Source organism: Exophiala bonariae (assembly GCF_035927105.1).
Source record: "Exophiala bonariae strain CCFEE 5792 chromosome Unknown scaffold_23, whole genome shotgun sequence".
Classification (NCBI taxonomy): domain Eukaryota; kingdom Fungi; phylum Ascomycota; class Eurotiomycetes; order Chaetothyriales; family Herpotrichiellaceae; genus Exophiala; species Exophiala bonariae.
In genome coordinates this window covers 387,735-415,171 of record NW_027042498.1, presented here as the reverse complement: position 1 = coordinate 415,171, position 27,437 = coordinate 387,735, and the positions used below count along the sequence as shown (strand labels likewise).

The 27,437-nt window shown below is 50.2% G+C and overlaps 12 protein-coding genes across 12 annotated transcripts; 6 read left to right on the top strand and 6 right to left on the bottom strand.

Annotated features, from left to right (window-relative positions):
- Positions 1-484: 484 nt before the first annotated feature.
- Positions 485-3,217, top strand: LTR84_006202 (uncharacterized protein; the record flags this gene model as incomplete). The annotated part of the gene is made up of 1 exon (XM_064849763.1): positions 485-3,217. One exon carries the CDS (start codon positions 485-487, stop codon positions 3,215-3,217), a length of 2,733 nt encoding a protein of 910 aa, XP_064703518.1.
- A 1,222-nt stretch (positions 3,218-4,439) lies between these two features.
- LTR84_006201 (uncharacterized protein) lies at positions 4,440-5,996 on the bottom strand (the record flags this gene model as incomplete). The annotated part of the gene is made up of 1 exon (XM_064849762.1): positions 4,440-5,996. One exon carries the CDS (start codon positions 5,994-5,996, stop codon positions 4,440-4,442), a length of 1,557 nt encoding a protein of 518 aa, XP_064703517.1.
- Positions 5,997-7,844: 1,848 nt separating this feature from the next.
- On the top strand, positions 7,845-8,955 carry LTR84_006200 (uncharacterized protein; the record flags this gene model as incomplete). The annotated part of the gene is made up of 2 exons (XM_064849761.1): positions 7,845-8,314; positions 8,373-8,955. 2 exons carry the CDS (start codon positions 7,845-7,847, stop codon positions 8,953-8,955), a joined length of 1,053 nt encoding a protein of 350 aa, XP_064703516.1.
- A 580-nt stretch (positions 8,956-9,535) lies between these two features.
- On the top strand, positions 9,536-10,446 carry LTR84_006199 (uncharacterized protein; the record flags this gene model as incomplete). The annotated part of the gene is made up of 3 exons (XM_064849760.1): positions 9,536-9,608; positions 9,688-9,772; positions 9,876-10,446. 3 exons carry the CDS (start codon positions 9,536-9,538, stop codon positions 10,444-10,446), a joined length of 729 nt encoding a protein of 242 aa, XP_064703515.1.
- A 115-nt stretch (positions 10,447-10,561) lies between these two features.
- On the bottom strand, positions 10,562-11,751 carry LTR84_006198 (uncharacterized protein; the record flags this gene model as incomplete). Its single annotated transcript, XM_064849759.1, has 3 exons — positions 10,562-10,851; positions 10,912-11,518; positions 11,578-11,751. The coding sequence occupies 3 exons, from the start codon at positions 11,749-11,751 to the stop codon at positions 10,562-10,564; spliced, it is 1,071 nt and encodes a 356-aa protein (XP_064703514.1).
- Positions 11,752-12,604: 853 nt separating this feature from the next.
- CRP15 (40S ribosomal protein S7) lies at positions 12,605-13,318 on the top strand (the record flags this gene model as incomplete). The annotated part of the gene is made up of 2 exons (XM_064849758.1): positions 12,605-12,766; positions 12,869-13,318. The coding sequence occupies 2 exons, from the start codon at positions 12,605-12,607 to the stop codon at positions 13,316-13,318; spliced, it is 612 nt and encodes a 203-aa protein (XP_064703513.1).
- A 310-nt stretch (positions 13,319-13,628) lies between these two features.
- On the bottom strand, positions 13,629-14,705 carry LTR84_006196 (uncharacterized protein; the record flags this gene model as incomplete). Its single annotated transcript, XM_064849757.1, has 1 exon — positions 13,629-14,705. The coding sequence occupies one exon, from the start codon at positions 14,703-14,705 to the stop codon at positions 13,629-13,631; it is 1,077 nt and encodes a 358-aa protein (XP_064703512.1).
- Positions 14,706-15,379: 674 nt separating this feature from the next.
- On the top strand, positions 15,380-16,738 carry LTR84_006195 (uncharacterized protein; the record flags this gene model as incomplete). Its single annotated transcript, XM_064849756.1, has 1 exon — positions 15,380-16,738. The coding sequence occupies one exon, from the start codon at positions 15,380-15,382 to the stop codon at positions 16,736-16,738; it is 1,359 nt and encodes a 452-aa protein (XP_064703511.1).
- Positions 16,739-16,947: 209 nt separating this feature from the next.
- Positions 16,948-17,523, bottom strand: LTR84_006194 (uncharacterized protein; the record flags this gene model as incomplete). The annotated part of the gene is made up of 1 exon (XM_064849755.1): positions 16,948-17,523. The coding sequence occupies one exon, from the start codon at positions 17,521-17,523 to the stop codon at positions 16,948-16,950; it is 576 nt and encodes a 191-aa protein (XP_064703510.1).
- Positions 17,524-18,224: 701 nt separating this feature from the next.
- LTR84_006193 (uncharacterized protein) lies at positions 18,225-20,196 on the bottom strand (the record flags this gene model as incomplete). Its single annotated transcript, XM_064849754.1, has 3 exons — positions 18,225-18,784; positions 18,840-19,098; positions 19,150-20,196. The coding sequence occupies 3 exons, from the start codon at positions 20,194-20,196 to the stop codon at positions 18,225-18,227; spliced, it is 1,866 nt and encodes a 621-aa protein (XP_064703509.1).
- Positions 20,197-20,820: 624 nt separating this feature from the next.
- LTR84_006192 (uncharacterized protein) lies at positions 20,821-21,704 on the bottom strand (the record flags this gene model as incomplete). The annotated part of the gene is made up of 2 exons (XM_064849753.1): positions 20,821-21,504; positions 21,552-21,704. The coding sequence occupies 2 exons, from the start codon at positions 21,702-21,704 to the stop codon at positions 20,821-20,823; spliced, it is 837 nt and encodes a 278-aa protein (XP_064703508.1).
- A 3,164-nt stretch (positions 21,705-24,868) lies between these two features.
- On the top strand, positions 24,869-27,364 carry LTR84_006191 (uncharacterized protein; the record flags this gene model as incomplete). Its single annotated transcript, XM_064849752.1, has 1 exon — positions 24,869-27,364. One exon carries the CDS (start codon positions 24,869-24,871, stop codon positions 27,362-27,364), a length of 2,496 nt encoding a protein of 831 aa, XP_064703507.1.
- Between the last annotated feature and the right edge of the window lie 73 nt (positions 27,365-27,437).

Below are 27,437 nucleotides of genomic sequence, written 5' to 3'. Positions count from 1 at the left end.
ACTTGAACTGCCTGGTGATCAAACTTGCCTGTCTGGGGCCCTTCTAGTTAACTGTTCACGTGACCACTGGTAGTAGTAGTGGGTGGGTGGCGTTGGTACTCGTACTTCGTAGCCTGAAGGGAAAGCGCGAGCGTGTGCCATTTGCATTTGCCTTTGCATTTGCGTTTGCGTGCCTGCTCCAACCTTGATGTCCTGCATCTCCACCAAGTGTGAAGGTCCAGCCAGAACTCCAGAACCACTGGCAGGCTGCACCACTTCTCTTTCCATTATTGCCCTCTTCTCTCTACTGTCTGGACTACTTACGTCCTCCTTTCAATCTTGAATTCTCCTCACTTGTTGTCCACGTTCTCAGACCTACGCCAGTTCAACCTCACTCCATCCACGGCGTATGGCGTGCAGTCCAAGTACTCCTTGATTACTGGGCAATCGACTGCCAACAAACCCCCCGCCTACCACGGCTGTCCACCACCAACATCACTTTAACATGCGTCCCTTCCGCTTCATCCTCCTGTTGGCTATATTCGTCGCTCTGCCTATAGCCTTGACCTGCTGGTCCCTTTTCACCGCCGTCGATAGCGCTGCCGACTCCTTCCATGCTGGCTACAATACAAGATCGAGTCGCTTAAGGTCCTTGTTCTCCTTCTCAACGCCTTCTTCCCTTTTCCCCCCTTCGGCCGTCATCAGCCTTACCAATGACAATTCAACCTTTTTCCTCGCTAGACCCGCTGCCTTTGGGCCAAGTCTGCCCTCTAGGGGATTGAGTGGTCAGCTCTGGGTGGGCAAGGGTTTCGGTGATGATGCTCTATTGAGGGAAGAGAGCATTCACGTTGCTGGCTGGGAACTTGGCTGCTCGGATGTTCCAGGCTGGGGCGAGTCGGTCCATAAACACCTTCAGCGACTACACCCCGATTACACAAAGAAGAAGTCTTCGGTTGTGTCCCGTGACTTGCCTGCCAGTGGTCACGCAAGTGATGCCCTTCAAGATGATCCTGACCATCTATCTGATGGCTCACCGGAGATGGACGATGGTACAGACGACTATCTTCACCACCCGCTACAAGACTCCAATCCTGCCACACCTGGTAGCCCCGGCGAGCCGGCGGATGTGGGCCAGGCCGATAAGACCAAGCAATCAACTCATGCTGATATTGAATCCTTACAAGAGAGTGCAGCCATTGCCGGTAAGGTTGTCATGCTTGCCCGTGGCGGCTGTGGCTTTCTTGAGAAAGTCAAGTGGGCTCAACGTCGTGGCGGTATTGCTCTGATCGTGGGCGATAATGAACGCGGCGCTCAGCTTACAATTATGTACGCGAGGGGTGATACTTCGAATGTCACTATTCCTGCTCTATTTACATCCTATACTTCCGCTCATCTTTTATCCTCTCTTGTCCCTGCAGAAGACAAGGATGATATCACCATCGACGGCCAGAAGACCTCACAGCCTCCCACCGACAAGGCTCCAATCCCTAAACCTGATGATAGCAAACCTATCTTTACCTCAACAAAGACTGGCACCAGACAACCCACAAATGTTGCTACGTCAAATGCAGGAGGCAGTCGTGAAGAGGACGACACGACCTGGGTCAAGAACATTCTCTCAGCCATTGGTTTGAGTGATAACTCTCCATTCACACATGGTGAAGACAGCCGAAGGCCGCCCAGCAGTGGAAACATCGACTGGGTATTGCTAGAAGACTGGGATGACGATCGGCCAGCTGACTCACTCAACAAGCCGCAGACTACCAGTGTCAACAACCGAGGTGTTCCTCCAACTCCTTCACCACGCCCCAAGACTTCCACCTCTCGCCGAGTGGAAGGCGACGATTTTGTGATCGGCGTTCAAGATTGGCGAGATGCAGATTTGGTAGCCCCTCGACCTACACCAGGTTCAGGTGAGACTCTCGGCAAACCAAAGAATGGCAAAGAAGCCGTAACAGAAACCGCAAACCGCGTCAAACCATCCTCTACTCCAGGTGCCACGCTCGAAGGAGGGAGCATTACCCCTGGTAGTGGAGAGTATAATCAGGAGAACTCCAATCAGGCCAATAGTCGTCCACAACGTGGAAACCGGCCCAAGGGTAACCCCAAGTCCGGTAAAGACGATGAACAGCCACGAGGACAATCTTCTGACGGTTCGTGGCTTGACTTTTTCAAGTCCGACGAGGTAGATGAAAACGACAACAAGAGAAGACCAACTCAAGACCCAGAGCCTAGTGATCACAAGACCAAGGGTCCATCAAGCCGCAAATCGAATGATGAAGTGCAACTCGAAGGACTGTGGGTGACACTGACCCCGACAAGTGTTTCCACCAATCCTTTCTTTGATACCCTACTAGTTCTCGTTGTCAGCCCGCTTGTTACGCTGACCGTCGTGTACGCTTTGCTATTACTTCGGTCCCGGATCCGGCGAAGGCGATGGCGAGCACCCAAGTCTGTGGTTGAACGTCTTCCAGTCCGAACATACCATACTATGACCACCACCTCATCCACCACATCCTCACAAATAGCAGCGCCAGAAGCATTTTCGCCGACCTCACCCCTTCTCATTTCCACTTCACAGGACGTTTCGCGCCGTCCGACCAACCCCAATCGCACTCGCTCACAGACTACTATAGGTGTATTTCCCAGTGCCAGTGTTGATGGTGGTCTTTCACAAACTATTCCAAGAAGCCCGTCAGCAGAAAAGACAACATCCACATCCAAATATACTAAGCGAAAACGCTACACTGGTCGACAAGTCGAATGCGTGGTTTGTTTGGAAGAGTATGTGGATGGCGAGAGTCAAGTCATGTCTCTGCCGTGCGGCCACGAGTTCCATGCCGACTGCATTACACCATGGCTGGTCACTAGACGGCGAACATGCCCCATTTGCAAAGGAGATGTAGTTCGATCGCTTGCGAGAGCCAACTCAGCAAGATGGGAAGCTGATACGCTTCCAGACGAACAGACAAGCGATGATGTGCAGACTCGTGCTGCACAAACCACCAACGACGAGCCCAGTGCAGCCATTCCGATCCCCGTTCGGCCCGAAGAAGATCGAACGGATGATGATGTTGAGCAAGGCAGAGACGTAGAAACGCCACTCTTGGGAGGTTCACAGACACATCAAAACGACCGGCATGCGCAATCTCTGTGGAGAAACATCGTCAGTGCATCTGTCAGTCGGCTCAGTGGCGACACACTCTGGCGACAGACACCTGTTGATCGAAATCGGTAGTCTTTCCAAACCACAGGCCGACAGCATCCGGTGTGTCCAGACCGTTGTTACATTCTATATCATGTTGTTCCTTCCAAACACCACATGCAAGGAGTCGGGGGCTAAACCATGCATGAGCGACTAAGTATTCGTATCAAAATATTGGGTATTAATATTATGGCGTTGGGGGGGTTGAAACCATGGTCGAGAATAGACCTGAGATACCAACTTTTTTTTCATAGATGACTTGAAATCCACAATGTATTGTTACCTTTTCTAAAGTGCCAATGCGGCAAGAGCACCTCAAGTTTACGTCGTAAACCACTGAGGAACAAGTGTGCTTTTCACGGAAGCTGGCGACCAGACTGCAAGAGAACAGAGTCTCAAATGCTGTTGCAACGTGTCATTGGGTGATCAGAAACCCCCAGTGGATCTAACTACGGTGTAAAGCTCAGATTCAGATAGACAATAAACATATAATATATATATATACAGAATCACACAAATACATGCTTGGAGAAAGTGCTAAATATGCAGATATGCAGATATGCAACAAGTGCAAGATCAATGCTCCATGCTCAGTGCTCCCTCCCTCCGATGCTCGTTGGAAATGCGCTATTTGCAGTGGCATATGTAGTAATCATACGGCTCAAGTCGATGCGAGTATATACAGTATGTACAAGTCTACAGGTTTCCTGTCAGGCCGCTCCGGGGACATTTTGCATGCCTGCAAGTATTAATGCGGAGAGTGGTCAAGTGAGACGTGGCAAGTTGGCCTGGTGTCTGAAACTTCGCCTCGGATAAATTCCAGCTTTCGGCAGTTTCGTGACTGCCTGGGCATTAATGGTGTTCGCCTATGTGAATGCCTTTCCTTCTATGCCTCATGGATAGGTTCAAAGTCAGGAGGGATCCTGGTCTCCCGTCTTTGAATATCACTGCCTACTTGACCCAGTGAGCGGATCCGCGCCATTCCATACCTGGCGCGGTGTGCGATTCTGCTGGCTGACTTTGGAAGACAAGGTACCACAATTCTGATGATAGCCCCAAACGTGTTCCTTCTTCCACGGATTTATGTGCGGGATCGACAAAGGATCGGCACAGGGTTGGAAAAGTGCAGTGTTTCAGGTTTCGACACCAATCGGTACAATAGGTTCCAACTAAGCAGCGCGACACCACACCGCGTCGGCGGACAGGATGTAAAGCGTTTCGGTCTCCATCCGTTGCAGCGTATGTCATGCCATGCTCACCGGCTACTTTGACTTGCTTTGCTCGTCGAACGTGGAAATGGAGTCCATGTCGCTTTATGACTGGCAGCGGCCAATGCTTTCATTTCGTCTGAGGCGTTCTTCGGTGCATTTTGATATGCTGAAGGTGGCCGGCGTGACGTTGATGGCGTACGATAATGCTCCTCCTCCTTCCCCATCAACGGTGCCGCTGGCAACGGCTGTGTCGGAGGTGGGTGCGGTGGGGGCGATGACTCTAGAATCCCCAGTGGATGCTGTTCGTTGACAAGGTAATGCCTGGTGACAGGCGCCAGGATAGAAGTGTCGGGTGTCCTTGGCTGCAGGTTGGCGGGCATTGACCAGCCCTCCGGCTCCGGGATTTCTTTCTTTTCCCCGGTTTCGGGGTCGACGAGGAAGTGCCGCGCTGGAAGAACTTCCAGAGCCCGCACCGGTTGTACGTGTGTAAAGTAGTGGTGCACATGAATCTCACGTGTAATTTCTTCCCGCAAAACCTCAATACGGTGCTCTCGAATAACTTCGCGAGTCACTGCCGGGTGCATTGTCTCTGTCACAACGGTGTCGTGTGTCGTAGGTATTGTGACACTTCTCTTCTTGGGAGGGTGAGCCTGTACGTAGGCCGCAAGCTGTTGTGTTGCATTCTCACTAGGGGTGATGGCTCGATCCTGATGTCGAGACTGCTGCTGCGCGGCCATAGTGATTTGCTCGTTCTTAGAGGATGACTTTAATGACGGATGAGAGGTTGGGGCGGATTTCAGGTCTGGACTCGAGAGAGGTGGGCTCGGTATGTGGTATAACGGATTTAATGGGAATGGGTCATACGGTGCAAGGGCGACATGTCGGGGTGTTCGATTTGACGCAGGTAGAGGGCTCTGGACAGGAGCCGTGGAAGTCTGAGTGGGCAGAGGAGGTTGAGTTCTTGTCTGTGTTCTCGATTTGAGGTTGTCCACTGATGGTGCTGTCCTGGGTCTCGTAGGTACGGTGGTCTGTGAATGTGTGAATGGCTGGTTGCCATCTGAATAGACTGCGTCTGTGCGGTCAGGTTTCTCTTTTGCAGTCTTCGGTCGGTCCGTGCCTGCGGAATGACGCACTTGTCTAAGTCGTAGGGAGGAAGACCTCTCAGGGACAGTAGAAGGATCTGACTGTTGAGGTAAAGCGGTCAGGTTGTTCTTGTCGAAAGAGGCCTTCTTTTGGATGCTAGACATGTGTGATGATTTCATTGCGCGCTGAGAGGGACGTTTTTGCAGGCGAGATCGAGACCGAACAGGACGGACAACTTGGTCAGAATGTTCAGCCGATAGTTGCTGGGCTGGCCTGCGCCATACGGGGTCATAGTTGTCACTTTGGGCTTTCTGGTGGACGGAATGGTAGAGTGGATTGCTGGATATCTGTGAGTAGGTGGCTGAGGGCACCGAAGAGCCGGGAGTGGAAGCAGAGGCAGAATGAGCCAGTGCCACTGATTGATGGGTGACGTATGGCCCTGGGTAGATTTGGGCTGGCATGCGATTCAAGTCTTGATCCTTCCAGCCACGACGTTGAGCCGCTGTCATGATAGTCATGGCTCTGGTTCTCGAACATAGAAATCAGAAGCCAGTAATGCAATGCGCACAGTTGGATTGGAAGAGATGACATCCAATGGTGTGCAGCCTGCAGGGCCTTTGAGCGGACAAGCCGTCCCTCGGTCCAGGGCAAGCAGGTGGGCTTACTCTATCTGCTGCCATGATTGAGTTTGCCCACCCCCTTACGAACTGGCCGTTGAGGTCAAGAAGTCTCATTGTTGGAAGCGGAACCATGGATTCAAGCGAGCCGAGACAACATGGCGAATTTGAGGCCAGCCAGAACTTGTGGCTGCGGACTAAACAAACGGGTCCAAACGAGAACTAGGGATCCCCGTCGGGAGGCTCCAAGGTTGAATCATAGTACTACTAGGGTACCGATTGCGGAGTACGAGAACGCAGTGCCCTCCCCAAAATGAAAGAGGGAAATGGAGCAGGAGGGAGTAGTGTGTTTGGCCACTTCGCAAGCTGTGAACCAGTCTGAATAGGCATGGGTGAATGGATATGCCATGCTTTGGATAGCGAAGACTGCAGGGCTGGACAATGAGAACAATTCCACCAAACCCTCGCCAACCAGATTAATTCAATTCCACAATGAGACTTGAATGGGACCTGCGGTGATAAGCGGCAGACACACCCATGCTCGGGCCAGTCCCGAAAGGGTTAATCCGAAAATACACCAACAGAGGAAGGAGCGACCCAAGGGCCAACACCCACTCGTACCTACCTAACTCGTACTTCGTAATAGTTACAAATTCGGGTGTCCCACACTGCAGGGAAAGATCACAGAGGGTATGGCACGGATTGAAGTTGAGCGGCTGTGATGGCCAATGCTCAGGTTGATGACGCTCCCCACTGATGATATAAATCAGTGTTTGCTGCAAGCTCGCACAACCATCCCTGTACATGTACAAACCAAGTCCAGCCTGAGTGGATGGAAGCATTGCTCTAAATGTCAAGGTCGACTTAGGCTTGACATCGATCCCGAGAATAATGTCAGAGGTGAGAGTCCCGTTTGGGCCCAAGAGATGTAGCAAACTCCGGTTTCGAAATTCCAGGATGGTCTCGAACCATTCTCAGATATCATCATCCGCAACCCACTTTTCATCAATCCAGATCTAGATCATGACGCACATCATTGCATTGCTTGTTTTTGTATCTACCAGTCGCCTGAGTTAGCCTCAGTCTTCCTTTGACGTTGTCAGATCAGCTATTTCTTGGGTGATTGCGGATGAAAATCCCGTTCCACCCAGATCTTTGGAACACTCGCCAGTGGAAATGTCCCAAGTTTTCAACAGACATCTAGACCGACTCAATCCGTGGCGGGTGTTCTCAGTGGTGTCACATTCTCACCGATTCAGCTCTACAGGCCCTCGGTCGATGCTGTACAATGACGCTCAAGGGTTTTCTTCAACCCACATTGCTCCCTCACAGCTTCGATCATGGAGCATGCTTTCTCGGTCGTCGCGAGGCTACAGATGATCTCATTTCAAGCTGTCCCAAAGCGTTCAAAATCGACGCAAATCGAGCCTCCAGATCCATGATCGGCGTGTTAGACGAGCGCGGGGACGACTGAGTACCCACCATCATCTGGGACATCCGATTCACCATCCGATGATTCCATTTGAAGCACAGATGCAAATTCATTTTCCTCCTTCTTGTTCCTCTACGGCATGAGATCACAACTATGACGATTGTGGTGTCGAGTTATGTCATATGGCTTATAGCATTTTCAATGGCTATATGATCTTGAGAAGACGGCAATTGAGGGCGCGTTGACATCTCACTTTTCTTCACCTCGTTATCCTTTACAACACTCACATATTCTGATCTCTCTAGAAGTCGGTCATCATGGACGCAGCTAAAGCAGCTATTTCGAAGTTTACCTCTCACAAGGGCCATCATACCTCAGTGGAAGAACATGTTCAACCAGCAGTGACCCAGGAAACGGTCAAGCCTCATCGTCATGAGGAGGCCACTCAGGCCGTTGATCGAGAAGTTCACCAGCAACATTACCACACGACAGTGCAACCCCTCCAGCACCAAGAAGTTCTACCAGAGAAGCATACCCACAACGTGCTTCCCACTGAAAACCGAGAGTTTCGCCATGGCAATGACCACGAAACACAACAACGACTTGCATCCGAGTTGGCCAACTTCAAAGACAGTTCGCGAACTGAGCAGACTCGTCATACGACTTCGGCCGGAGGAACTGTAACCGGAGAGCATGTTCATCACCACGTCCATGAGACTGTGGTCCCCGTGGTCCACAAGGAAACCATTCAGCCCGAGGTGGTTCATACTACGGTTCCTATTCATGAGTAAACACCGTCCTCAGCCTCTTTCACCTCTAGATGGACTAACATTTACTCCTTTCAGAACTCATCATGCAGCTGCCCAACACCATGGTCTTTCGGCACTGCCCATGAAGACTCTGGATGAATTCAAGAGCAGCGGAGGCAAACTTACGGGTGCTTCTGGTACTCACGGAGTTTCGCGTGAAGAGTACGACGGCGCTCCTCGTCAATACAACGAAAAGCTATCGACAACTTTCGACAAACTTGGTTTGGGCCATCATCAGCAGCAGACTGGTTCAGGAGTGGGTGGTGTGGGTAATCATACCACCTCGGGTACTGGACATCATGGCGTCGGCACAGGAGCTGCCGGCGCTGGCGTTGCGGCTGCCGGAGTCGGAGCTGCAGCTCATCATCGCCGTAGAGGTTCAAACAGCTCATATAGCAGCAGCAGCAGTGAAGAAAGTGTCGGAGGGACAAGAAGGAAGAAGGATAGGCTGTCAAGAAAAGCCGTTGGTACAGGTGCGGGAGGAATTGCAGGCACACATTCCACTGGAGCTTCTGGCACTTCAGCATCCAACACGAGCCAACATAAGCCAAGTTTGATGGATCGTCTAAACCCTCGCAAAGACGCTGATGGAGATGGGAAGGCTGGCTTCAATGACTGAACAACCCACTCTTCTGTGAGGGTGAAGAAAACTCATCTAATGTTTCCCCACCGTTGCCCGAATATGGAGGAGGAGTATATCAACATATCAATGTATCACGTGGATTTTCCTAGGCAATAGGAATGTTAAAACCTTGTTCCAATCAATCTGTTGTTCATTATCTTCCGTATGGTGTATACCACAAGCTTGACATTACACATTGGGGAATACTACCCCCTGTTTAACCACTACGTTTCTGAATGTTGGAATGGTTAGCTGACTAATTGTTGCGGCTACAAGGCGTTTTAACGACCACCGCCGCCGATCATGGCGTACGGTTATCTCGGCATGTATGAATCACACTCATGATGTTGCAATCGCTGCTGTCCGAATACGTGCAAAAAGTTGCAGGTATTTCTCCAAAGTTACTAAGTATTGTTTCTCCAAAGTCTCCAAACATGATAAACCTTCTGGCAGGTTGGTACATCTGCGTTCTTCCCTTCACCATCTCACTAGATAAAAGGAAATAGCGGTTGGCGCTGGCCATCGAAGGCACACTCCAACACAATTCATTTCCCAAGCAATACACAATTCACATACAATGTCTGAGGAAGTCCTTTTCTACGATTTACCAGCCAAAGACGGCAAGGCTTGGAGTTTGAACCCGTGGAAAAGTAAGTCATTGGTGTTGATATGTCGCCGACCAATTCAATACAGCATTGGCTGACAGGATTAACACCCGGTCTTGATCAGCCCGCCTGTATCTGAACTACAAGGGCATTCCATACAAGACGCAATGGATAGAATATCCCGATCTGAAGCCAACCCTGGAGAAAGCGTAGGTACTCTTCAAAATCTCATTCTAAAGACAACGTCGGAGGATCTTGTCCTCTCCAACGACTCACTCTACCACACCATGCTAAACACAAACTGACGTGCAGTCTGCACAAAAGCGGTGTCCCACCGAACGAAACCGGCCTTTACAGCTACACCTCACCCACCATTCGCCTTCCAAGCGGCGAGTATTTCATGGAATCCCGAAAGATTGCATTTGCACTTGAACCCCTTTACAAAGAGCCACCGCTGCATCTCGACTCGCCTGTTCTGCCACGCGTGGAAACCCTCCTCCCCAAGATCGTGGAGCGCGTCCGCCCGGCCTTCGCGCCTCTGGTCCCCAAGGTCTTCCTCAACCCGGTCTCTCGGGACTACTTCGTCCAGAGTCGTGAAAAGGGTCTGAAACAGCCACTGGACGAATTTGCCAAAGGAGCCGATCGGGGTTTCGAGGAAGCCGCGCCGTACGTCAAGGAATTGGCTGATGTCTTGCGCGAGAAGCCCGAAGGCCCATTCTTTCTCGGAAAGGAGGTCAGCTACGCGGATTTCTTGGTTGTCGGGTGGCTGCACATGTTCGTGAGGCTCAGTATTGCGGACAAGATTTGGGCGTTGGAGGGTGGCGAGGACTTGAAGGCGTTGTATGACGCCAGTGCCAAGTGGTTGGAGCGAGATAGTTATTGAGATAAGCTTGATGGAGACGTAGTCGGGTGGTCAGAACCAGCGCCCATTGTTGAACAGTCATAACATTAGTACATGCAATCTATGGCATAATGTCGGCACAGGCTGCTCGGTCTATTTATTCGAGCCTTCCAAGATGAATCACAACTTTGCCGAAATTCTTCTGTTCCCATTGATATTGGTAGGCCTCATGCACGTCATCGAAGCCAAACTTCCTCTCGTCCACAATAGGGTGGATATTGTTCGCATCGATGGCACGATTCATGTCGATGAGTTGCGCTTTGGACCCGATCAGAACACCACGGATAATGCAGCCAGATGATAATGCCGCCAGCGTACTGGGTTCATCTTCTGATTTCGGACCTCCGAGGAACCCGATCACTGAAATTACGCCTTCGAGTTTGATGGCTGGAAGATACTTTTATTAAGTACGGGACGGCAAAGCCAAGCAATGTTGTTTAGACTTACCTTGTAACGATTGGCTCATGGTGCCTGGACCACCGACCTCAACTATGTGGTCGACACCCATCTTTCCCGGTGACAGCCTTTTTGCTGTTTCGCCCCAATTGGTATCCTTCTTGTAATTCAGAACGACATCTGCGCCAAGACTCTCCAGTCGCTTTGCCTTCTCATCCGAAGAGGTTGTCGCGATCACAGTGGCGCCAGCGGCTTTTGCGAATTGAATCGCGGCGAGCGATACGCCTCCAGTACCTTGTGTGAGAACAGTATTTCCAGGTTTGAGCGCCTTGGACTCGAGACCATATAGTGCATTCCATGCCGTCAGGGCGGCGCAGGTCAATGTTCCAGCCTCTGTTGGTGTGAGGTTTGATGGCGCGAGTGCAAGTCCAGATTCGGGGAAGACCGCATACTGGCGGAGAGTTCCGTCCAGAGCGCCACCGAGTCCTGTAGCGAGTGCAGCGGAGGTTACGGGGCCGGCTTGATGGCCTTGGTTGAATTGTGTCACGACCTTGTCGCCAACGGTGAACTGTGTCGCCTTCTTCCCCACCGCCAGCACGTTGCCTGCCCCGTCGGAGCACGCGACCCTGGGGAGATCAAGGGGCAGTGGATACATACCCTTGGTTTCCGGTGTTAGTCGCCATATCTTGTTCTTTTGGTCTTGCTACACCAACCTACCTTGGGAATGGCAAGGTCTCTGTAGTTCAGTGACACTGCTTGAATCTGGACGAGAACATCGTGCTCTCCCAACTCTGGGATCTTTTGGTCTTTCTTAAGCTGAAGGTTATCCCATCCCTTTTCGGCATCTTTGCCTTCAAGGATCCAAGCAGTCGTCGTTTTTGGTAGTGACATGGCTGTGTGAGTAAAGCACAAGGGAATAGAAAAGAGCAAAAAATCGATTGTGCAATTAGTTAGGCAATAGATCAAGATAAATTTGAGAGCATCGGGTATGGGGAAAAAATCGTATGCACAAACTTTTAGACGTGGCAATCAATGGGGTATATCAGAAGACGAGTCAACGTCAATATTGTCTCTGATGAACTGTGTATCGGCTGGATATTTGTCATTCCAGTTGAGGAGCAGTTAGATGCAAGATCTTGTGGTCTGATGTAATTCCTCTTTGATTGGTATCAAACTATAGTCACAGTTTGAGGAACTGCATAACTGCCGATCGCACACAAGATGGAGATGTCATCTTGACGTCTTCTCCCTCGACGCGAAGCGTCTGCGCGAGAATGAATGTCTGGTTCCTCCACATGTGAAAAATCGTCCTGCCGAAACTGCAGCAGTTAATCGAGCCTGTTCAATAGCACGTTAGAAAGCTGCGCACGATGAACAGATCGCTTTCTCAAGGACGTCGAGCTTGCTAAGAATATGGATGACATAATTGAACTTGTTGATAACAGGATTTGGCTTTGTAAATTCGAGCCTACGTACGATCATAGCAGCACCATCTGCTACAGGTAGGGCGAAACATTAGATCTTAGAGGCAAATCTTGGCTCAAAGTCCTGGAGATCATGTGATCTCACAATCTCAAGCCCTAGAAAACTCTTGGCGCAGGCCAAACGAAATCCACCCTAAGGAATTTCGGCCAGACACCAAGTCTGCGACCACGACATTCAACGGCAACCTCTCACCAACGTCCTGCACAATCAAGACATTCAAAGGCGATTGGAAAGAGTTTCGAAGACTCCAGTCGCAATCATGTCTGGACAAGCACTCAATAAGATCGCTGCCAACAGCCCCTCGAGGCAACACCCATCCGAGTTGGAGACCAGCATTGCTACTGCCCTCTACGAACTCGAGACGAACATCCCAGATCTCAAGTCTGCTCTGAGACCTCTTCAATTCGTCTCTGCCCGTGAGGTATGAATAGTTACTCTTCAACACCCTGGAACTCCGAACTAAAAGAGACGGACGATATTTGGTGGTAATTCAGACAAAACTAACACAATTTCAATAACACAGCTCGAAGTCGGCCACGGCAAGCGCGCCATCGTCATCTTTGTCCCCGTTCCTCTCCTCCCCGGCTTCCACAAGGTCCAACAACGCCTCACCCGCGAGCTCGAGAAGAAGTTCTCCGACCGTCATGTTTTGATCCTCGCATCCCGCCGTATCCTTCCCCGACCCAAGCGCAGCAACCGCTCCCGCACATCTCAGACTCAGAAGCGTCCTCGCAGCCGAACTCTCACCGCTGTGCACGAAGCCATCCTCGCTGATGTTGTGTACCCCGTCGAGATTGTGGGCAAGAGACTCCGAACCAAGGAAGATGGCAGCAAGGTCTTGAAGGTTGTTTTGGACGAGAAGGAGCGCGGTGGTGTGGACTACAGACTTGATACCTACTCAGAGGTCTACCGGAAGTTGACTGGCCGTGGCGTTGGATTCGAATTCCCTTTGAGCGGAACCGCCGACTACTAGATGTTGCATTGTTAAGTGAGATGAGAGACTGGGGGGACGATTTGACCAGAACGAGAAAGGCTGCGTCGTCGATATGCATAGATGAGGGGCAACTATGATGCTTGTTACAAGTGTCATTTGCATGAAAATCAGGCTCGGACATGCGGTCTGCACATGGTAGCGTTGTGCCTCGGGTTCAAACGAAGATTTCAAATACCATTCAATCCAGAAAATTGAAAACTCTGCTTCTTTGTTTGCGAATGAAATTGAGGCGTAGGCAGGTCACTGTTTGACAGTATCATATTTTGGTACAGATATTGAAACATTGTCTCTACGAGAATTCGCCTCCACCCAGTATGTCCTTGATATTGACAGTTCCACTGCCTCTTTCCAATGGCTGTGGAGTGTTCTTGCTTTCTTTCCAACCGATCATATAAATGACTCGGAAAGTTGCCTGTATTCTATCCTTCTCATCCTCATTACAATGCAATTCTCTATAAATGGCCTCATTCGCCAGCAGCACATCCCGGGTGAGAGGTCCACCCATAGACTTCAAGATGGCGTTTCCCTCGCCCATGGCCTGGACATCGGTCATGAGAGCAAAAGTGTCAGGATATTCAACAATAATGTCATCGACATCAACTGTTAGCAGCTTGAACCCTGCTCGACCCAGCAGATTGCCCACGTCTCTGACATTGGCCAGTGGTGAGATATGAGGCGAAACGCCTCCATGACGCTCAGTGTCAGCTAATTGTAACGACGATCGCAGTTCATACAGTGTGTCTCCGCCAAACATGGCTGCAAGGAAAGGGCCGTCTGGTTTCAAGACATTGTTTATGCTTGAGAGGGCCGAAGGTAGGTCATTGACCCAGTGAAGCGACAATGATGATATGACAGCGTCGAACGTGTTCGCGTCATAGGGTAGTGTCTCGAGTGAAGGGAGGACTTGTTGAGTCATGGGAACATTTGGCGCAGGTAAAGCATCATCGCGATGCAGCGAAGTCGAGGACACATCGGCGCATGTGAGGTGTTGAACCCGCTCCGACAGCGGTATCTTAGCATCTGCCTGTCCTTCTGGCACCTCTGGAGCAATTAGAGGGGGCTTGGACAGTGCCCGAGCAACGTTGCAACTGTTGGCACCAAGGTCAAGTACTTTGCCGAACTGACGATTGATGTCAAGGAGTCGGTCGACTAGTCTTTGAGCGACTTCGTCTTTAAGATAGTCGACATTTCGACTGTACTCCGCGTTTGCAGCTGCCCGTTCTTTTTGAAGGTATTTGGTGTGCTCGTTGAATATCTGGAGCGTGGGAGCACCAGGTGCTTGCATGGCATATGTTCGTTGCTGCGCTAGTAGTCTCCTGCGCAAGGCAGCTGTGGGAAGCCATGGGCGTAAAGCCGGTGGCTTCATTTTGGATGTTGGAGTGCTCAGAATGCTCAGACAAGTTAATGTCTGGCTGTGAGAGAAGAGTGCTCTCTGGATGAAATCATGAGATGTCCTCGATGATGTCAAACAGAGTTTATACTGCTTACATAATTATCGGCTTGGCGGACTGGACGCGTTCGAGGGCGCGCGTCTGGCCACTCAGCGTGCTTGCTCCTGGAGGGTGATCCTTCACTAACATCCGAGGAGTAATCGAAAGCCTCTACATGAAAAATCCATTGCTAATAATATTACTCCTAGTGATTCGAGAATGATATAGCTGGTATGGATGTGAGAGACAATTATCAGTCATGGCACAGTCTTTTCCATACACGGTCCTCTCATGCCCCTGTTCTGATGCGTCGAAGAGAGCCTTGACATCTAAGAGATTGTCCAAAGACTTTGACCTGGACCAGGAGATACAAGATTCCGAGGACTCTTTTGATCCTCGGCACCCACGAGCTGCGTTTTCGCTTTTCCCACCCGAGCATCTATTATATTGCGAAGAATGCCATGAGATCAAATGTCCACGGTGCGTCATCGAAGAGATCGCCTCAATTTATTGTCCAGACTGTCTCTTTGAGAGTTCCAAGGGCATGGCACGGACCGATGGAGGCAGATGCCCCAGGAATTGTGTTCACTGTCCTTTGTGCACATCCCAGATGAGTACTGCTGCCCTTATTGATCCGAAAACTGGGCCATTCTTTTTGAACTGCAGTTATTGCATGTGGAACACCCTTGACATCGGGATCAAGTTTGAAAAAGGAACCGGCATTCGCAATCAGCTCTCTGAGCTTGCCATTGCCAGAGGCGAGTTGCCCAAGCAAATCCAAGCCCATCGACCTAGTGAGGAGTTGCTTCGAAAATCATCACTATCACAGCAAGTCGTAACAGCATCCGACCAGCCAGACGCCGCACAGCCAAGTCAAGAAGGCCCTGTGCAGCCCCTACCAGATGCGGCAATACGGTTTCATGCTTTGAAGCAATTCTACAAAGATCAAATTGCCGAGTCATCTTCCATGGAACCCGGATTCTCGACCTCAGCCCTTGACATGGCGTTTTCCTCGCCATCATCGGTTCAGAGAATTATGAATCTTTACATGAACAAGGAGAATTCTATCAAGAAGGCTCAACAGAAATTAACTGTTATGCGAGAAGCGCAAACATCCAGCGAAGGTCTTGCACTATCACAGCCACATGCCACTTCCGCTGTCCTCCCCGACTATAACGAAACCACGACGCAGTTACAACGTGACTACCAGAACCCATCTTTCATTGGCCGTCCTGATGCCCTGACAGTGACGGACCTGCGACCAATGCCGACAATAATGCGTTCTAAGCGCTCGAAACGGTGCGCAACATGCAAGCATATCCTCACTCGACCAGAAGTCAAAGTCAGCTCCGCTCGATATCGTATCAAACTTATCGCATTAGCTTATATCCCTTTTGTGACAATCAAGCCTCTGCCAGTCTCTGGTGGCCTGCCTCCTCCTGGACCCGATGGCAGCGACATAGTACTGTCTGCAGGCAAACCCATACAATTTATCATGACACTCCGAAACCCACTTTTTGAAAATGTCAATGTCAGTCTCGGCAGCCCAAGCGTAACACCTGGGAAGCACGGCCATCGAGTTACTATTCTATGCCCGCAGTTCCAGATCGGCAAGAATAGCGATGCTTGGGATGATGCCCTCAATAATCCTCCCAACCGCGGCATGGTCAATCCCGTTGGTGGTGAGCAAATTGCTGGCAAACTCTACGATCAAGGGCGAAATTGGGCCAGCGTGGTGCTAGAGATCATACCTGCAAGCATTGTGCGGATGCAAGATGAACAACTAGACGAGGATGAAGATGTCATCGAGATCCCAATCCGTGTGAGGCTCGAGTGGCAGATCACGGACGAGGAGACAGGGATCGAAAGGAGACGAAGGGACAAGCGACTTGATGAAGAAGATGCAGATGATGGCAAGAGAGAACTAAGTTACTGGATGGTCGTGGGAATTGGAAGGGTCTCTTGTTGAGTATCCCTGGGCCTTCACCAGAGTGCATTTGTCCTGTCTTTAATAGTGATACCCATAAATTTGAAGCATTTCTGAAGCCATGCCTCGGGCAAGCTATCGAAGCAAGCCAGCGAAGTCTATCCTCTGATGCCTGTTTTCCTTTTGAAGTTGTGCCACTTTCATGAAATCGTTGCACTATGCGTCTCTGGTGCACCAACATTGGGCCCCAATCATACCGTCCTACGATCAGACATGACTCTGACGATTCCACCAACACCAACCACTTCGGTCAGCTTCTCATGCCAGCTGAGCAGCACACTCATAGTCTGACCACCGCCACCTTCGCCGAAATTCCTCGACTGTACCTGACTGAACCCGCTGCCAGTCGTCTGCGGACTCACGCCTTTGGTGCCGCTTCCACCCGCACCCACCGCCATTCCTTTGTAGATGTATTTCATCAAAGTATCCCCCAGCGCATTTCCGCCCGGTTGTTTGAGGATTTCATTGAGTATTCGGCCGACGTCGGTCTGCCTGATCCCCTGTAGTACTTCAAGCACTGTGGCCAGGTGGACTTGTTTTGCGGACTCGTCTCCAGCAAACGGTGCCGTTTCCAGTGCTGATTGTAGTGCACCAGTGCTGTCGCCTGCTCGGAGCAGCTGGCGCACTTGCTGGCCTATCTGAGCCGATTCGGCGGGTGTGGATGGTGCTGGTAGATTCGATGGCAGAAGGGTCGTCAGGGGGAAATTCACGGCTGCTTCAGGGTCGTACGAGTCGACGTCTATTGTCCGCCAGTTGAAGTTGGCCATCCTGTCGATGTGTGTTGGAGATGAGTGGGATGAAACTCGAAGGACTACGGCCTGCCTTCCAACAAAATTGTGAATGTGAGTTCCGGACACTGGTTTGATTTCGCAGGGTTGTCTTGTTCTTGTATAGGCGCAAGCAAGGTTAGCGAGGTTCGTGCTGGAATACAACAATGCCGACCTTGATCATTCATCGTCAGATGCCAATGCGGGACAAGCGGGCACAGGCTGAGGTGAATCATTTTGCCGATTATGGCAGAATACTAGTGTCGAGTACTGTTCGCTCAAACGCACTGCGCGTCGCCCTGTGCTGACTAAGACACGCGAGAAGTGAGTCTTATACGTAGCGAATCTTACAACATTTTCTTGATGTTAGATATACCAAAAGAGTCAATAAACACCACCACCCGGATTTGAACCAGAGACTAAAAAATCCGGCGTCTACTATAGCTCCTACTCTCTGGATCACACACGCGTCCGCAGTTCCAGAGAATAGATAGAGAGAGTTCCTGCCAAATCACACTCTCCTGTGGAGCCCCGACCAGCCGAACCTCACAAGACATTTGGATCTCCAGATACTGATATCAAGATTGTCTCTCTCAAACCCTCTTGTCGACGGCCGCCCTACGTACTTTATCTTTCATCACTAGTTGATCATCCTCCTCTGGGCCTTATTTCTATCTGCACAACGACACAGCTGCATGCTATCAAGTCTTCTTAATGTACCAAGCCAAGTCATTCGCATCATCTAGCTCATATTCGGTGAAGCCACTACCCATAAACCTGAAACGATTGGGAGAATTATACTCGATCTCAAAATCCTCCCCTCTGATATCTGTGATCATCCGTCGGAAGAGCAGCGCACTACCGGGGAAGGTCGCGGTTACCCTTCCATCGATCCTGTTTTTCTTGTACCAACTCCGACACTGCCCAGTCCAGACTAGGGTCTTGTGAATTTCATCCCCATACTTAATGAACTCGTCGACAGCAAGCTGCTTAGGAGAAACGCATTTGATATCTTCAGACGATATTTTTTTCAACCACTTGATGATATACTCTGCGACCCATCCGAGTCCTTCGATCAGCGATCCATGCCCAACAATGGCGTTGGGCCCTGTGAAGATGAAATAGTTGGGAAACTCAGGACATGCCAGAGAGAAGTATGATTTAGGTTCGTCCGCCCATTTTTCTGCGAGATTGACTTTGTTGCGACCAATGACTGGGTATATCGGCTGATGAGAAACATCAAAGCCGGTGGCACATACGACTAATGGTCATTAGAGCTTACAGAGAGAAACTCGGCTGACTAGAGCAATACTTACTGACGTCAACTTTATGCTCACGCCCATCTTCGGTAATGATTGAGTCGCTTGTGATGTTCTTAATATGGCTCTGGGTAAGGTGAACGTTTGGTAGCAAGAATGCTTCCAGATAGCCGGCCCCCGGGGTGACTCGGCGACAACCCAACTCCCACTTCGGTATCAATTTCTCACACAGTATCGGGTCATTGTTCAGCTTTGCGGCCATCTGTTGCTTGGCAAATGCTGTATTGTCTTTGTTCTCCATAGAACCCTTAATGAACTAAAAGAAAGCAATCAGCAAATCTCACGGGCCATTGAGGCAGCGCCTTACCATCCTGAACGCAAGGTTAATCCTATGGATAAGATTCTTCCTGTACTGGTGGTGATGTTCTCTGTCTCGTCGGAACTTTTGCTTGTCTTCTTCAGTGTATTCTGGATTCGATCCAATATTGGGCTTTCCGAGCAATCTACCGGGATCCATTCGAGCCACAACCCATGTCGGCCCTCTTTGAAAGCTTGTCAGGTCGGTGCCATTTAGCCTTGCAAGCGCAGGCAAGATCTGAATGCCGGAAGAGCCGTTGCCAATCACTCCTATTCGTTTATGAGAATAGTCGTATGAGTGATCCCAAGATGCAGAGTGAACTTTGTGGCCTTCAAAGTCCTGTAGCCCCGGGATATCAGGCCATTTCCAGGTATTTAGAAAGCCTTGAGCAGAAATCACAATGTCGGCATATTCCTCGCGTTGGCGGCCTTCATTCTCAACAACAATTCTCCACCGACCGTGTTCCTCCTGCCAATATGTGCCAAGGACGCGAGTACTGAACTGGATATCACGGTCCAGGTTCCATTTCTTGACAGTCTTGGTGATATATTCCTGAATCTGCGGTCCAGTCGAGTAAAAATGACTCCAATCTGGGTTGGGGTCGAAAGGGAAGGCGTATATATGGGAAGGTACATCACACTGCACTCCTGGATAGGAGTTGACGAGCCATGTCCCGCCCACTTCTGCCCTTGCCTCAAATATCGTGTTGGTCACGATAACTTCCATCTCCGAATGTTCATACCGAAGCTTGTGCGCGAAAATTAAGCTCGAAAACCCAGCACCAATGGTCACGATACGCAACTTTTTGGAAGCAGAATAAGCGGGCCTGTTCCATAAGGGAATAGAAACCTCTCGGCCGTTAGTTGCACCATTTGTATAGCCATTGATGTTGTCGCCATGCTCAACATCACCTGTACTGCGAGATTCGCCATTGGGATAAGGCTCACCACCCTCAGCAAAGGATGCTCTCCTGTTATTCTGATTCAACGAATCAATGATGACGCCCTCACTCAACCCCGCTGTGGGCATTGCCGAAGCTTCGCGATCAGAACTCATAATCTTTCACGAGTTCCGAATCTTCACTTTGTCGTTTGGTGATTGAGCATTGAACTTCCGCTTCAAAAATCTTTCGCGTCTTTCACTGTACTTATGTTATGAGCTACACCCTTGAAGTTGATGTGCTCTGGTGCGGTTGTCCATTAAGGTTTGTAGTTGCCGGCTACCGGCATTACCGATCTCGTCTCCCATTGTCGGTTCAGGAGAGTGAGGACAAAATTTATGGGCATGCATTTGTGAACCAGACTTCTTCTATTCTTACTGCTCACTACATCGATTTGGTCGCCTAAGTGGTGGCAGGGACAGGTGGCATGCTCGTGCTTGCTCGCAGTTGAACATTCTATCATCATTGTGAAGGTATTGCCCCAGCCTACTGCTATCTCAACACAATGAGTATGATCTCAAGCATACGCGTTTGAACAGGTCATCATAATGCATGCAGTGCAAAGCCAGGACGCTCGTCAGCTGATGCATTCAATCCCCATGCTTGGCTACTATCATCATGGACAGTTGTCCTCCTCAAATCTCTTCGGTATTTCCCAGCGAAGCTTCCTCCCTCTGCTCGGTGCAGAACGCACCTGTTACCACCAGTCAGCTATGCATACCGATGCCAATTTAGTACACCTACGTGTTGTCCCAGATCACCAAGTCGCCAGGATCGTTCCAGGGAATGCTCAAAGTGTACTTCTCTTGAGTAACATGATCCATGAGCTTCTCCATAAGCTCTTGAGACTCTGTTGATGGCAGATCTACCACATGATCCAGATGCGCGGCAATATAGAGATTCATTCTTCCCGAAGGTTCATGTCTTTGCACAATGCGATGTCTGTGCATCGGGTATTTTGTTACATCAACGTCCTTGAAAAATTCGGGTGCCGCCTTCTTTCGTGACGAATACAGCGAATGTGCCCCAACATAGTCATGTTCAAGAAGCTTTGCCTTCAATTCAGGGTCGAGCTCATCGAAGGCAGTTCTGCTGTCAGCAAACCCTGTGTTGCCCCCAGTGTTCGGCGGTGGCAGCTCGTGAGCCTTGAGGATCGAATATGATGCCCGTCGAGGATTGAAAGACGAATCAACATGGAACAGAGCATTGCCCTTGTTATACTGTGCCCTGGCGCTATCTGGCATCAAGACCGTGTTCGTTTCGGAGTCGATGTTGCCTGCATCAAAGAGCTCGTAATACTCATATCGTGGCTTTCGCCCGTTCACCATATATGGCCGAATATCATCGAGGTCACCGAAGCGACGTGAGAACTCGACATGTCCCAGGTCATCGAGGCCTGTCTTACGAAATACAACCACACCGAACTACAATTCTGTCAGTAGCTGGCCCGCCACACTTGCAGGGACGCTACCTTGGCTGATGCAGCAAGAATCTCTTTAAACACATCGTCAGGAATCGGTGCTGAGAAGTCCACCCCATCGACTTCAGCTGCGAATGTGGGATGCAACTTCTTGAATTTAAGAGTCTTGAACTCTGTGTCTGGAGTAAGAAGCAATCCAGGCATGTCTAATGTTTTGTTTGTCGGACCACTGAGCTAGGAATTGGGGCCCCTGGAAATACAGTCTTCTTGCAAACAATAAGGACTTAAATCATATCTGGATCCTACAAGAGTACGGCAGTTCTCCCAGACTCAGTCGAAGTATCTGCCGAAGCCCCATGATTTTGTTGCTAGCCTCCTCATTGTCACGATTCAGAAGTCAGCCTCGATATTCTCCGCAAGGTGATCAATCTTATGTGCGGGGCACATATCGACATCTCCAAACCCCAAGACTCACAACGACTAGGCGAGGCGGAACTCCATTGAGCTGTGTCAAAACCCTCTAGGTTTCTTGGAGATGCTTTGAGCGGACTTCAATTTTGCGTTGGACCATTACTACCAATCGGCTGTGACGTATTAAGCTCATTCGCCCAACCATGCTTAAGTGTTCGTCCTCTGCTTGCCGACTTCCGAGAACTCCAACAATGCAGCCCGATACATGCCAAACAATATCTATGTAACGCCTTTGAGTTCGGCAACGTCGCTATCACTCCCATTAGCGTTAGCCCTTGTATTGGTGGACTTAGCCGTTGTGTTGGTAACCTAGCCATCCTCCAAGTTTCACCGCTCAAGCCCTTGCGAAGCATTCTGACGTATGGGGATCGACCTGATAGACCTTACCAGGTGTATCCACGCCGGAAGCAATTGCGAGACCCGCGAAGACTAGTCGTGCGAGCGCCGAACGATAACTCAACGGACCGTCCAGATGATATCATTCGCGATTAACCCCTAAGTCATAAGGAGACACCATGTTCTGTGTACTTCGGCACCATTGGCTGGCTCACACCGCCTCATCTTTCGCAATTGCATATCTACTCAGGTGGGAGACAGTATAGATTTCTGGACATCTCAAACAAAAGAGACCTGGGTTAAAATTCCAGTTGGTTTCAAGACCCGTTATCAGGGACGAAAGCACAGAGAACGTCGATTTCGTCGAATCATAGAGCTTCACATTCTCTTCGACGATGACGATGGACAGAGACCTTCAGCGTGTGGCCACTTTGGTAGGCCTGCTGGTGCGTAGTCGAGACTTCGGCCAACAATATACGCCAATGTTCTAAAGCCGTCCTCAATATTTAGTGTTCCTTGTTCCTCGCAGCCCTCGATTTCTCTACCATCACGACGGCACTTCCTTCCATCTCATCAGAGCTACGGTCCCAGACGGCTTACACCTGGATTGGCTCCAGCTATCTGCTTACAAGTGCCGCCTTCATGCCAGTCTGGGGCAAAGCTGCAGACCTCTGGGGCCGTAACCGCGCTTTGCTGCTCTCCATCGCACTACTCTTCATCGGATCTGCCATTTGTGGATGGTCGAAGACCGTCGCGCAATTGATCTCTGGTCGCGCGGTGCAAGGCTGTGCTGCTGGTGGTATAATTGTGCTGGTGAACATCTCGATCAGTGATTTGTGGGATACACGGTAGGTACATTGTGGTTCCTTCTCGGCAAATACATCCTCTACTCACAGCTTCTAGACACCGCAGTATGTTCCTTGCCACTACTGGTCTGGTCTGGGCGATATCTGCCGGTGTTGGACCATTTTTAGGGGGCGTTCTCTCACAGACATGGAGATGGATATTCTGGCTCAATCTGCCTTGTTCGCTGGCGGCCTTTGCCGTCCTCTTCTTTTCCATGCCTCCAGTACCGTCTCGGATACACTATTCCGCGCAAAATAGGGGTATGGACTGGTTAGGTTCTCTCGCTATAATTGGGGTGACCATCATGATCTTGCTCAGTCTAGATGTTGGTGGAGTCATCTCTCCCTGGTATTCTCCAAAAGTTCTAGGTCTCCTCTTAGGAGGCTTTGTGCTTTTGGTATTTTTCGTTTTCTGGGAGGCTCGAGGTGCCCCCAATCCTCTGGTCCCAGGGCGGCTTCTAAACCATTTCTCGAAAGTCAGCCCGCTCATAGTCTGTTTCACGCACGGCTTTGTAAGAGCTGATCTCCCTATGGTGCCTTTGTGTCTATGCTGATTGAGGACAGGTCAACATCTCATCTTGGTACTTTCTGCCACTCTACTTCCAAGCTGTACGGGGATCTTCTCCTGCTCGCTCTGGCGTTCTCATAATGCCTATTGTGGTAGTTCAAGCCGTGATAGGTGTTGCAGCAGGAGCTATAACATTCCGCTTTGGAGTTATCCGCCCACTCATGCGGGCTGGTATGGCTTTCACAACCCTTGGTTTTGGTCTGTTCATCAGTATCGGCAATTCGACTCCTCTTGCTAACACAATTGCCATCGAGATCGTCGCGGCGATTGGCGTAGGCGCCACTTTTCAAGCCCCACTAATAGCATATCAATCTCTAGTTGACTCATCAGATATAGCGGTTGCGACAGCATTATTTGGATTCGTGCGCAGCCTCTCAACGTCTGTATCAGTTGTCATGGGTGGGGTCATTTTCCAGAATCAGATGTCAACGCAAAGGAGGCATCTAGACCTAGTTCTCGGACCCGACTTAGCTCAAAACTTCTCCGGCGCGGCTGCAGCAACGAATGTATTGACACTGTACAACCTACCGATGTATCAACAAGTGGAGGTAAGAAAGGCATATGCTTCCAGTCTATAAGATATGTGGATTATGTACGCGAGTACAGCAGCAGTCGGTCTAGTCGCAGCATTTTTCGTGCAGCAAAAACCACTCGGAGACTTAAACAGTCCAGCGCTGGAAAGAGATAGCGTAGAGCTCGTTCAAGATGGGACTTGATTGCTCCTCAGAGTAGAGCCACATGGCAAATGCACACCTGTGGTGACAATGTACCGCAGTTCTAGACAAGCATCAGCTGAGTTACTTTGCTCTTGACACAAGCCTCGCCCAAACCCAGCGAGTTAGAGAAGAGAAGCAAACTACAGGCACTACTAAAGTCGAAATTCATTTCAGTCAAACTCCTGAACTTAATGCGTGGATGCTTGTGGGTATGCTCCCGGAACACGACCAAATTCCTTCTCATGGGGGAGAAGCTGCATTCCAGTGGATAGCACGGACACAACAACACCAGGCATGGGTTTCCCCATTTCTCAGGCTCTCTTGGATCGCTCGACATACCCTTCTCTCTCATTTTGTGGAAGCAGCGCAACTCGACTTGCCACAACGATAGACTTACTTCCTCATCGTCGCCGTCCACAACCCTGTGCTCCAATGCCTACCGGTTGGCTTGAAGAAGATTTCAACTCTAGTCCCCCATATAGTCCCCAGTACAGTCCCTCCCAAATGGAACCAGAGTTACAGTCGAAAGAAGATGGAGTTGCAGATCAATTTGGCTCGAAGCCAATGCCAATCTCCAGCAATTGGCCCGTTGGTATGCCATTATCGCCCACTTCTCAATATACTTCGGAGAGTACTCGTACAGCCGTGGTAGCCGCGGTAAACGCACACGAAGGGAAGTCAAGGGCGGCCCTAACACGAGTATACTCATCGACGTCTGTTCTAGATGCTCGAGAATGCGACACCGACTCGGGACTTCCACAAGCATCGAGTTTACCTAGAGTGGTTAGCTTAGGCATTACCTGCAGGGTAGAGTCTGACCTTGATTCGCTTTTCGGAGACAGTGACGGTGGAAGTGGACTCATAGAGGACTCGAAAGCTTCCGAGTTATCCGAAACCCATTCTTATGAGCCCGACATAGCATTGTTTGCAAATCCAACATATGGCGGGATTAAGTCTGCAGGTAGAAGAACCTATCCGTTAGCGATCGAGGAGCTTGCAAGACTCAAATTCGAGCAGGATTTCAAGCGACCTGCGTCACAGGTTTATGCAAGTTTTCCATCAGAAGAGCGCAACCTCGTCACGCAGGTAGGTGTTCAAGATTCTGAACTAGTTTCTCAACTCAGGGGCGATTCCTGCTTTGGCACTCAAAACCCCTTCACCAAACAAACAGACTTGACCCAGAACCTAGACGAGGCCCATGGTGGTCGAAATCAGAAAGCTGATCTTTACGAACCTGAAATCCCCGTCACAACATGCTCCATTGCAAAGCACAGCGATGCAAGTTGTCAGGGAAATCTAGAGTGTACTTGTCGTCCCACGGAATGCCATTCTGCTGGCTGCGATCATAGCGCCGAAATCGACGCAATGATGCACTTATTCTGGCAAGAAGTGATTCAAGCCCCTGGATGCGGCGGTGGCGGTGACAGAAGCAGGTGTGCCTGTCTTCCTGGGCTCTGTCACTGTGAGGACTGCGACGAGCACGCCCACAACGAAAACCCTGTTGATCGCCAAACAGCAGATACGCACAGCAGCCGCAATCTTTGGCCTGACCCACCGCCCTCACCATTAAAGTGGCGAGACGTTTTCCCAGGTGGACGAAAGATTCTGGATGACACAGGGAATTGGATCATCGAATCAAGCTCGCCCCCTATTCCGTGGAAAACTGTGCAGCGATTTGATGCAGAACTACCACGATCCCTACAGAATATATCAAGACAAGAACGAGATGTAGCCATTCGTGGTTTTTGCGCAAGTTCCCAGCTCAAAGAGTCACATCAACGCCATGGATTTACTCTTTCAAAAATGCCTGGGTCAGATATTGGCAACGTTCAGGCGAGATCGAGTGAAATGTCCCCGTGCTCTTGTTCCACAGGCGCCATTTTTACCTGTACGCCAGACACTTGCAAATGTGATAAAGGCATCAGTCAGACAAAATCTTCCGAGATAGATATTCAAGCTGCACAGATTGCGAACTATGGATTATGTGCATGTGCATGTGGGGGAGGCTGTCAATGCGGGCCATCAAGCCACCACCCATCAACTGGCTCAATCCGAGGACCTGAGCCAATGACAAAGTTCACAGAACCTTCTCATGCTCCGAGAAGGTATATCTCGGTATCAGACCTTATAGGAGTAGTAGAGGACAAAACATCGGCCCTGACAGCACATCTATTCCATGGTTATCCGACACAAATACCACCCAGTCGTCCTGACACCCCACGCCCACACCCAAACAGTTGCCCATCAACACCGTATGCATCTGAAGTTAGACCCAATCTTTTTGAGCCTAGGCTTGAGGTCGATCCCATTCGTCAGAGTGTTGAGCCCGAAGTGCCATTCGCAAACTGGCAACGTGAATCAACCCCGGCGTACGAGGATCGATCACTTACACCATCTCCAGTATCCAGACGAGGAGACATAACCATGTTTGACAGTCCATACAATCGAGGTTCGGTACCACCCTTGCCGCACGTCGACTTGTCCGCCAGCGGAACAAGTCGATCCATCTCACCCCCAAGGCCACCCCTTCCACCAATACCTTCCACTTTACCTTCATTGAAAGTGGCTAAGCGAGACGAGAGGCATAAATCTGGAGTTCAAGGATCAAAAGTTGACAAGCGATCGGTAACAGGCTTACCCACGAAAGGTCACAATCGCTCGAAGAGTAGGAATATCACCAAAAAGACCAATAATACTCGTCAGCCACCGTCAACGGTCGGAGGACTGGTCGAGCAGAGAGACGGTCTCGGGGGTGCGCAGACCCCAGCCGTGGATAGAGGGAGGGTAGCTGCCGCAGTGGCGAGCATTGAGGCTCAAGTACACCGCCAACAGCAAGACAAGGATACGAAACAGAAAGATGGAACGCCGGTACGACGGAGTCAGCGTAGGAACAAGGGCGTCAGAAATTCTCTGGGCTCAGAACTGTAGCTCTTCTCCGCCACCAGCGATTAAGAGTGCTGATTTATGAATACTTCATCATCTCTAGCGCCAACCTGTGGCC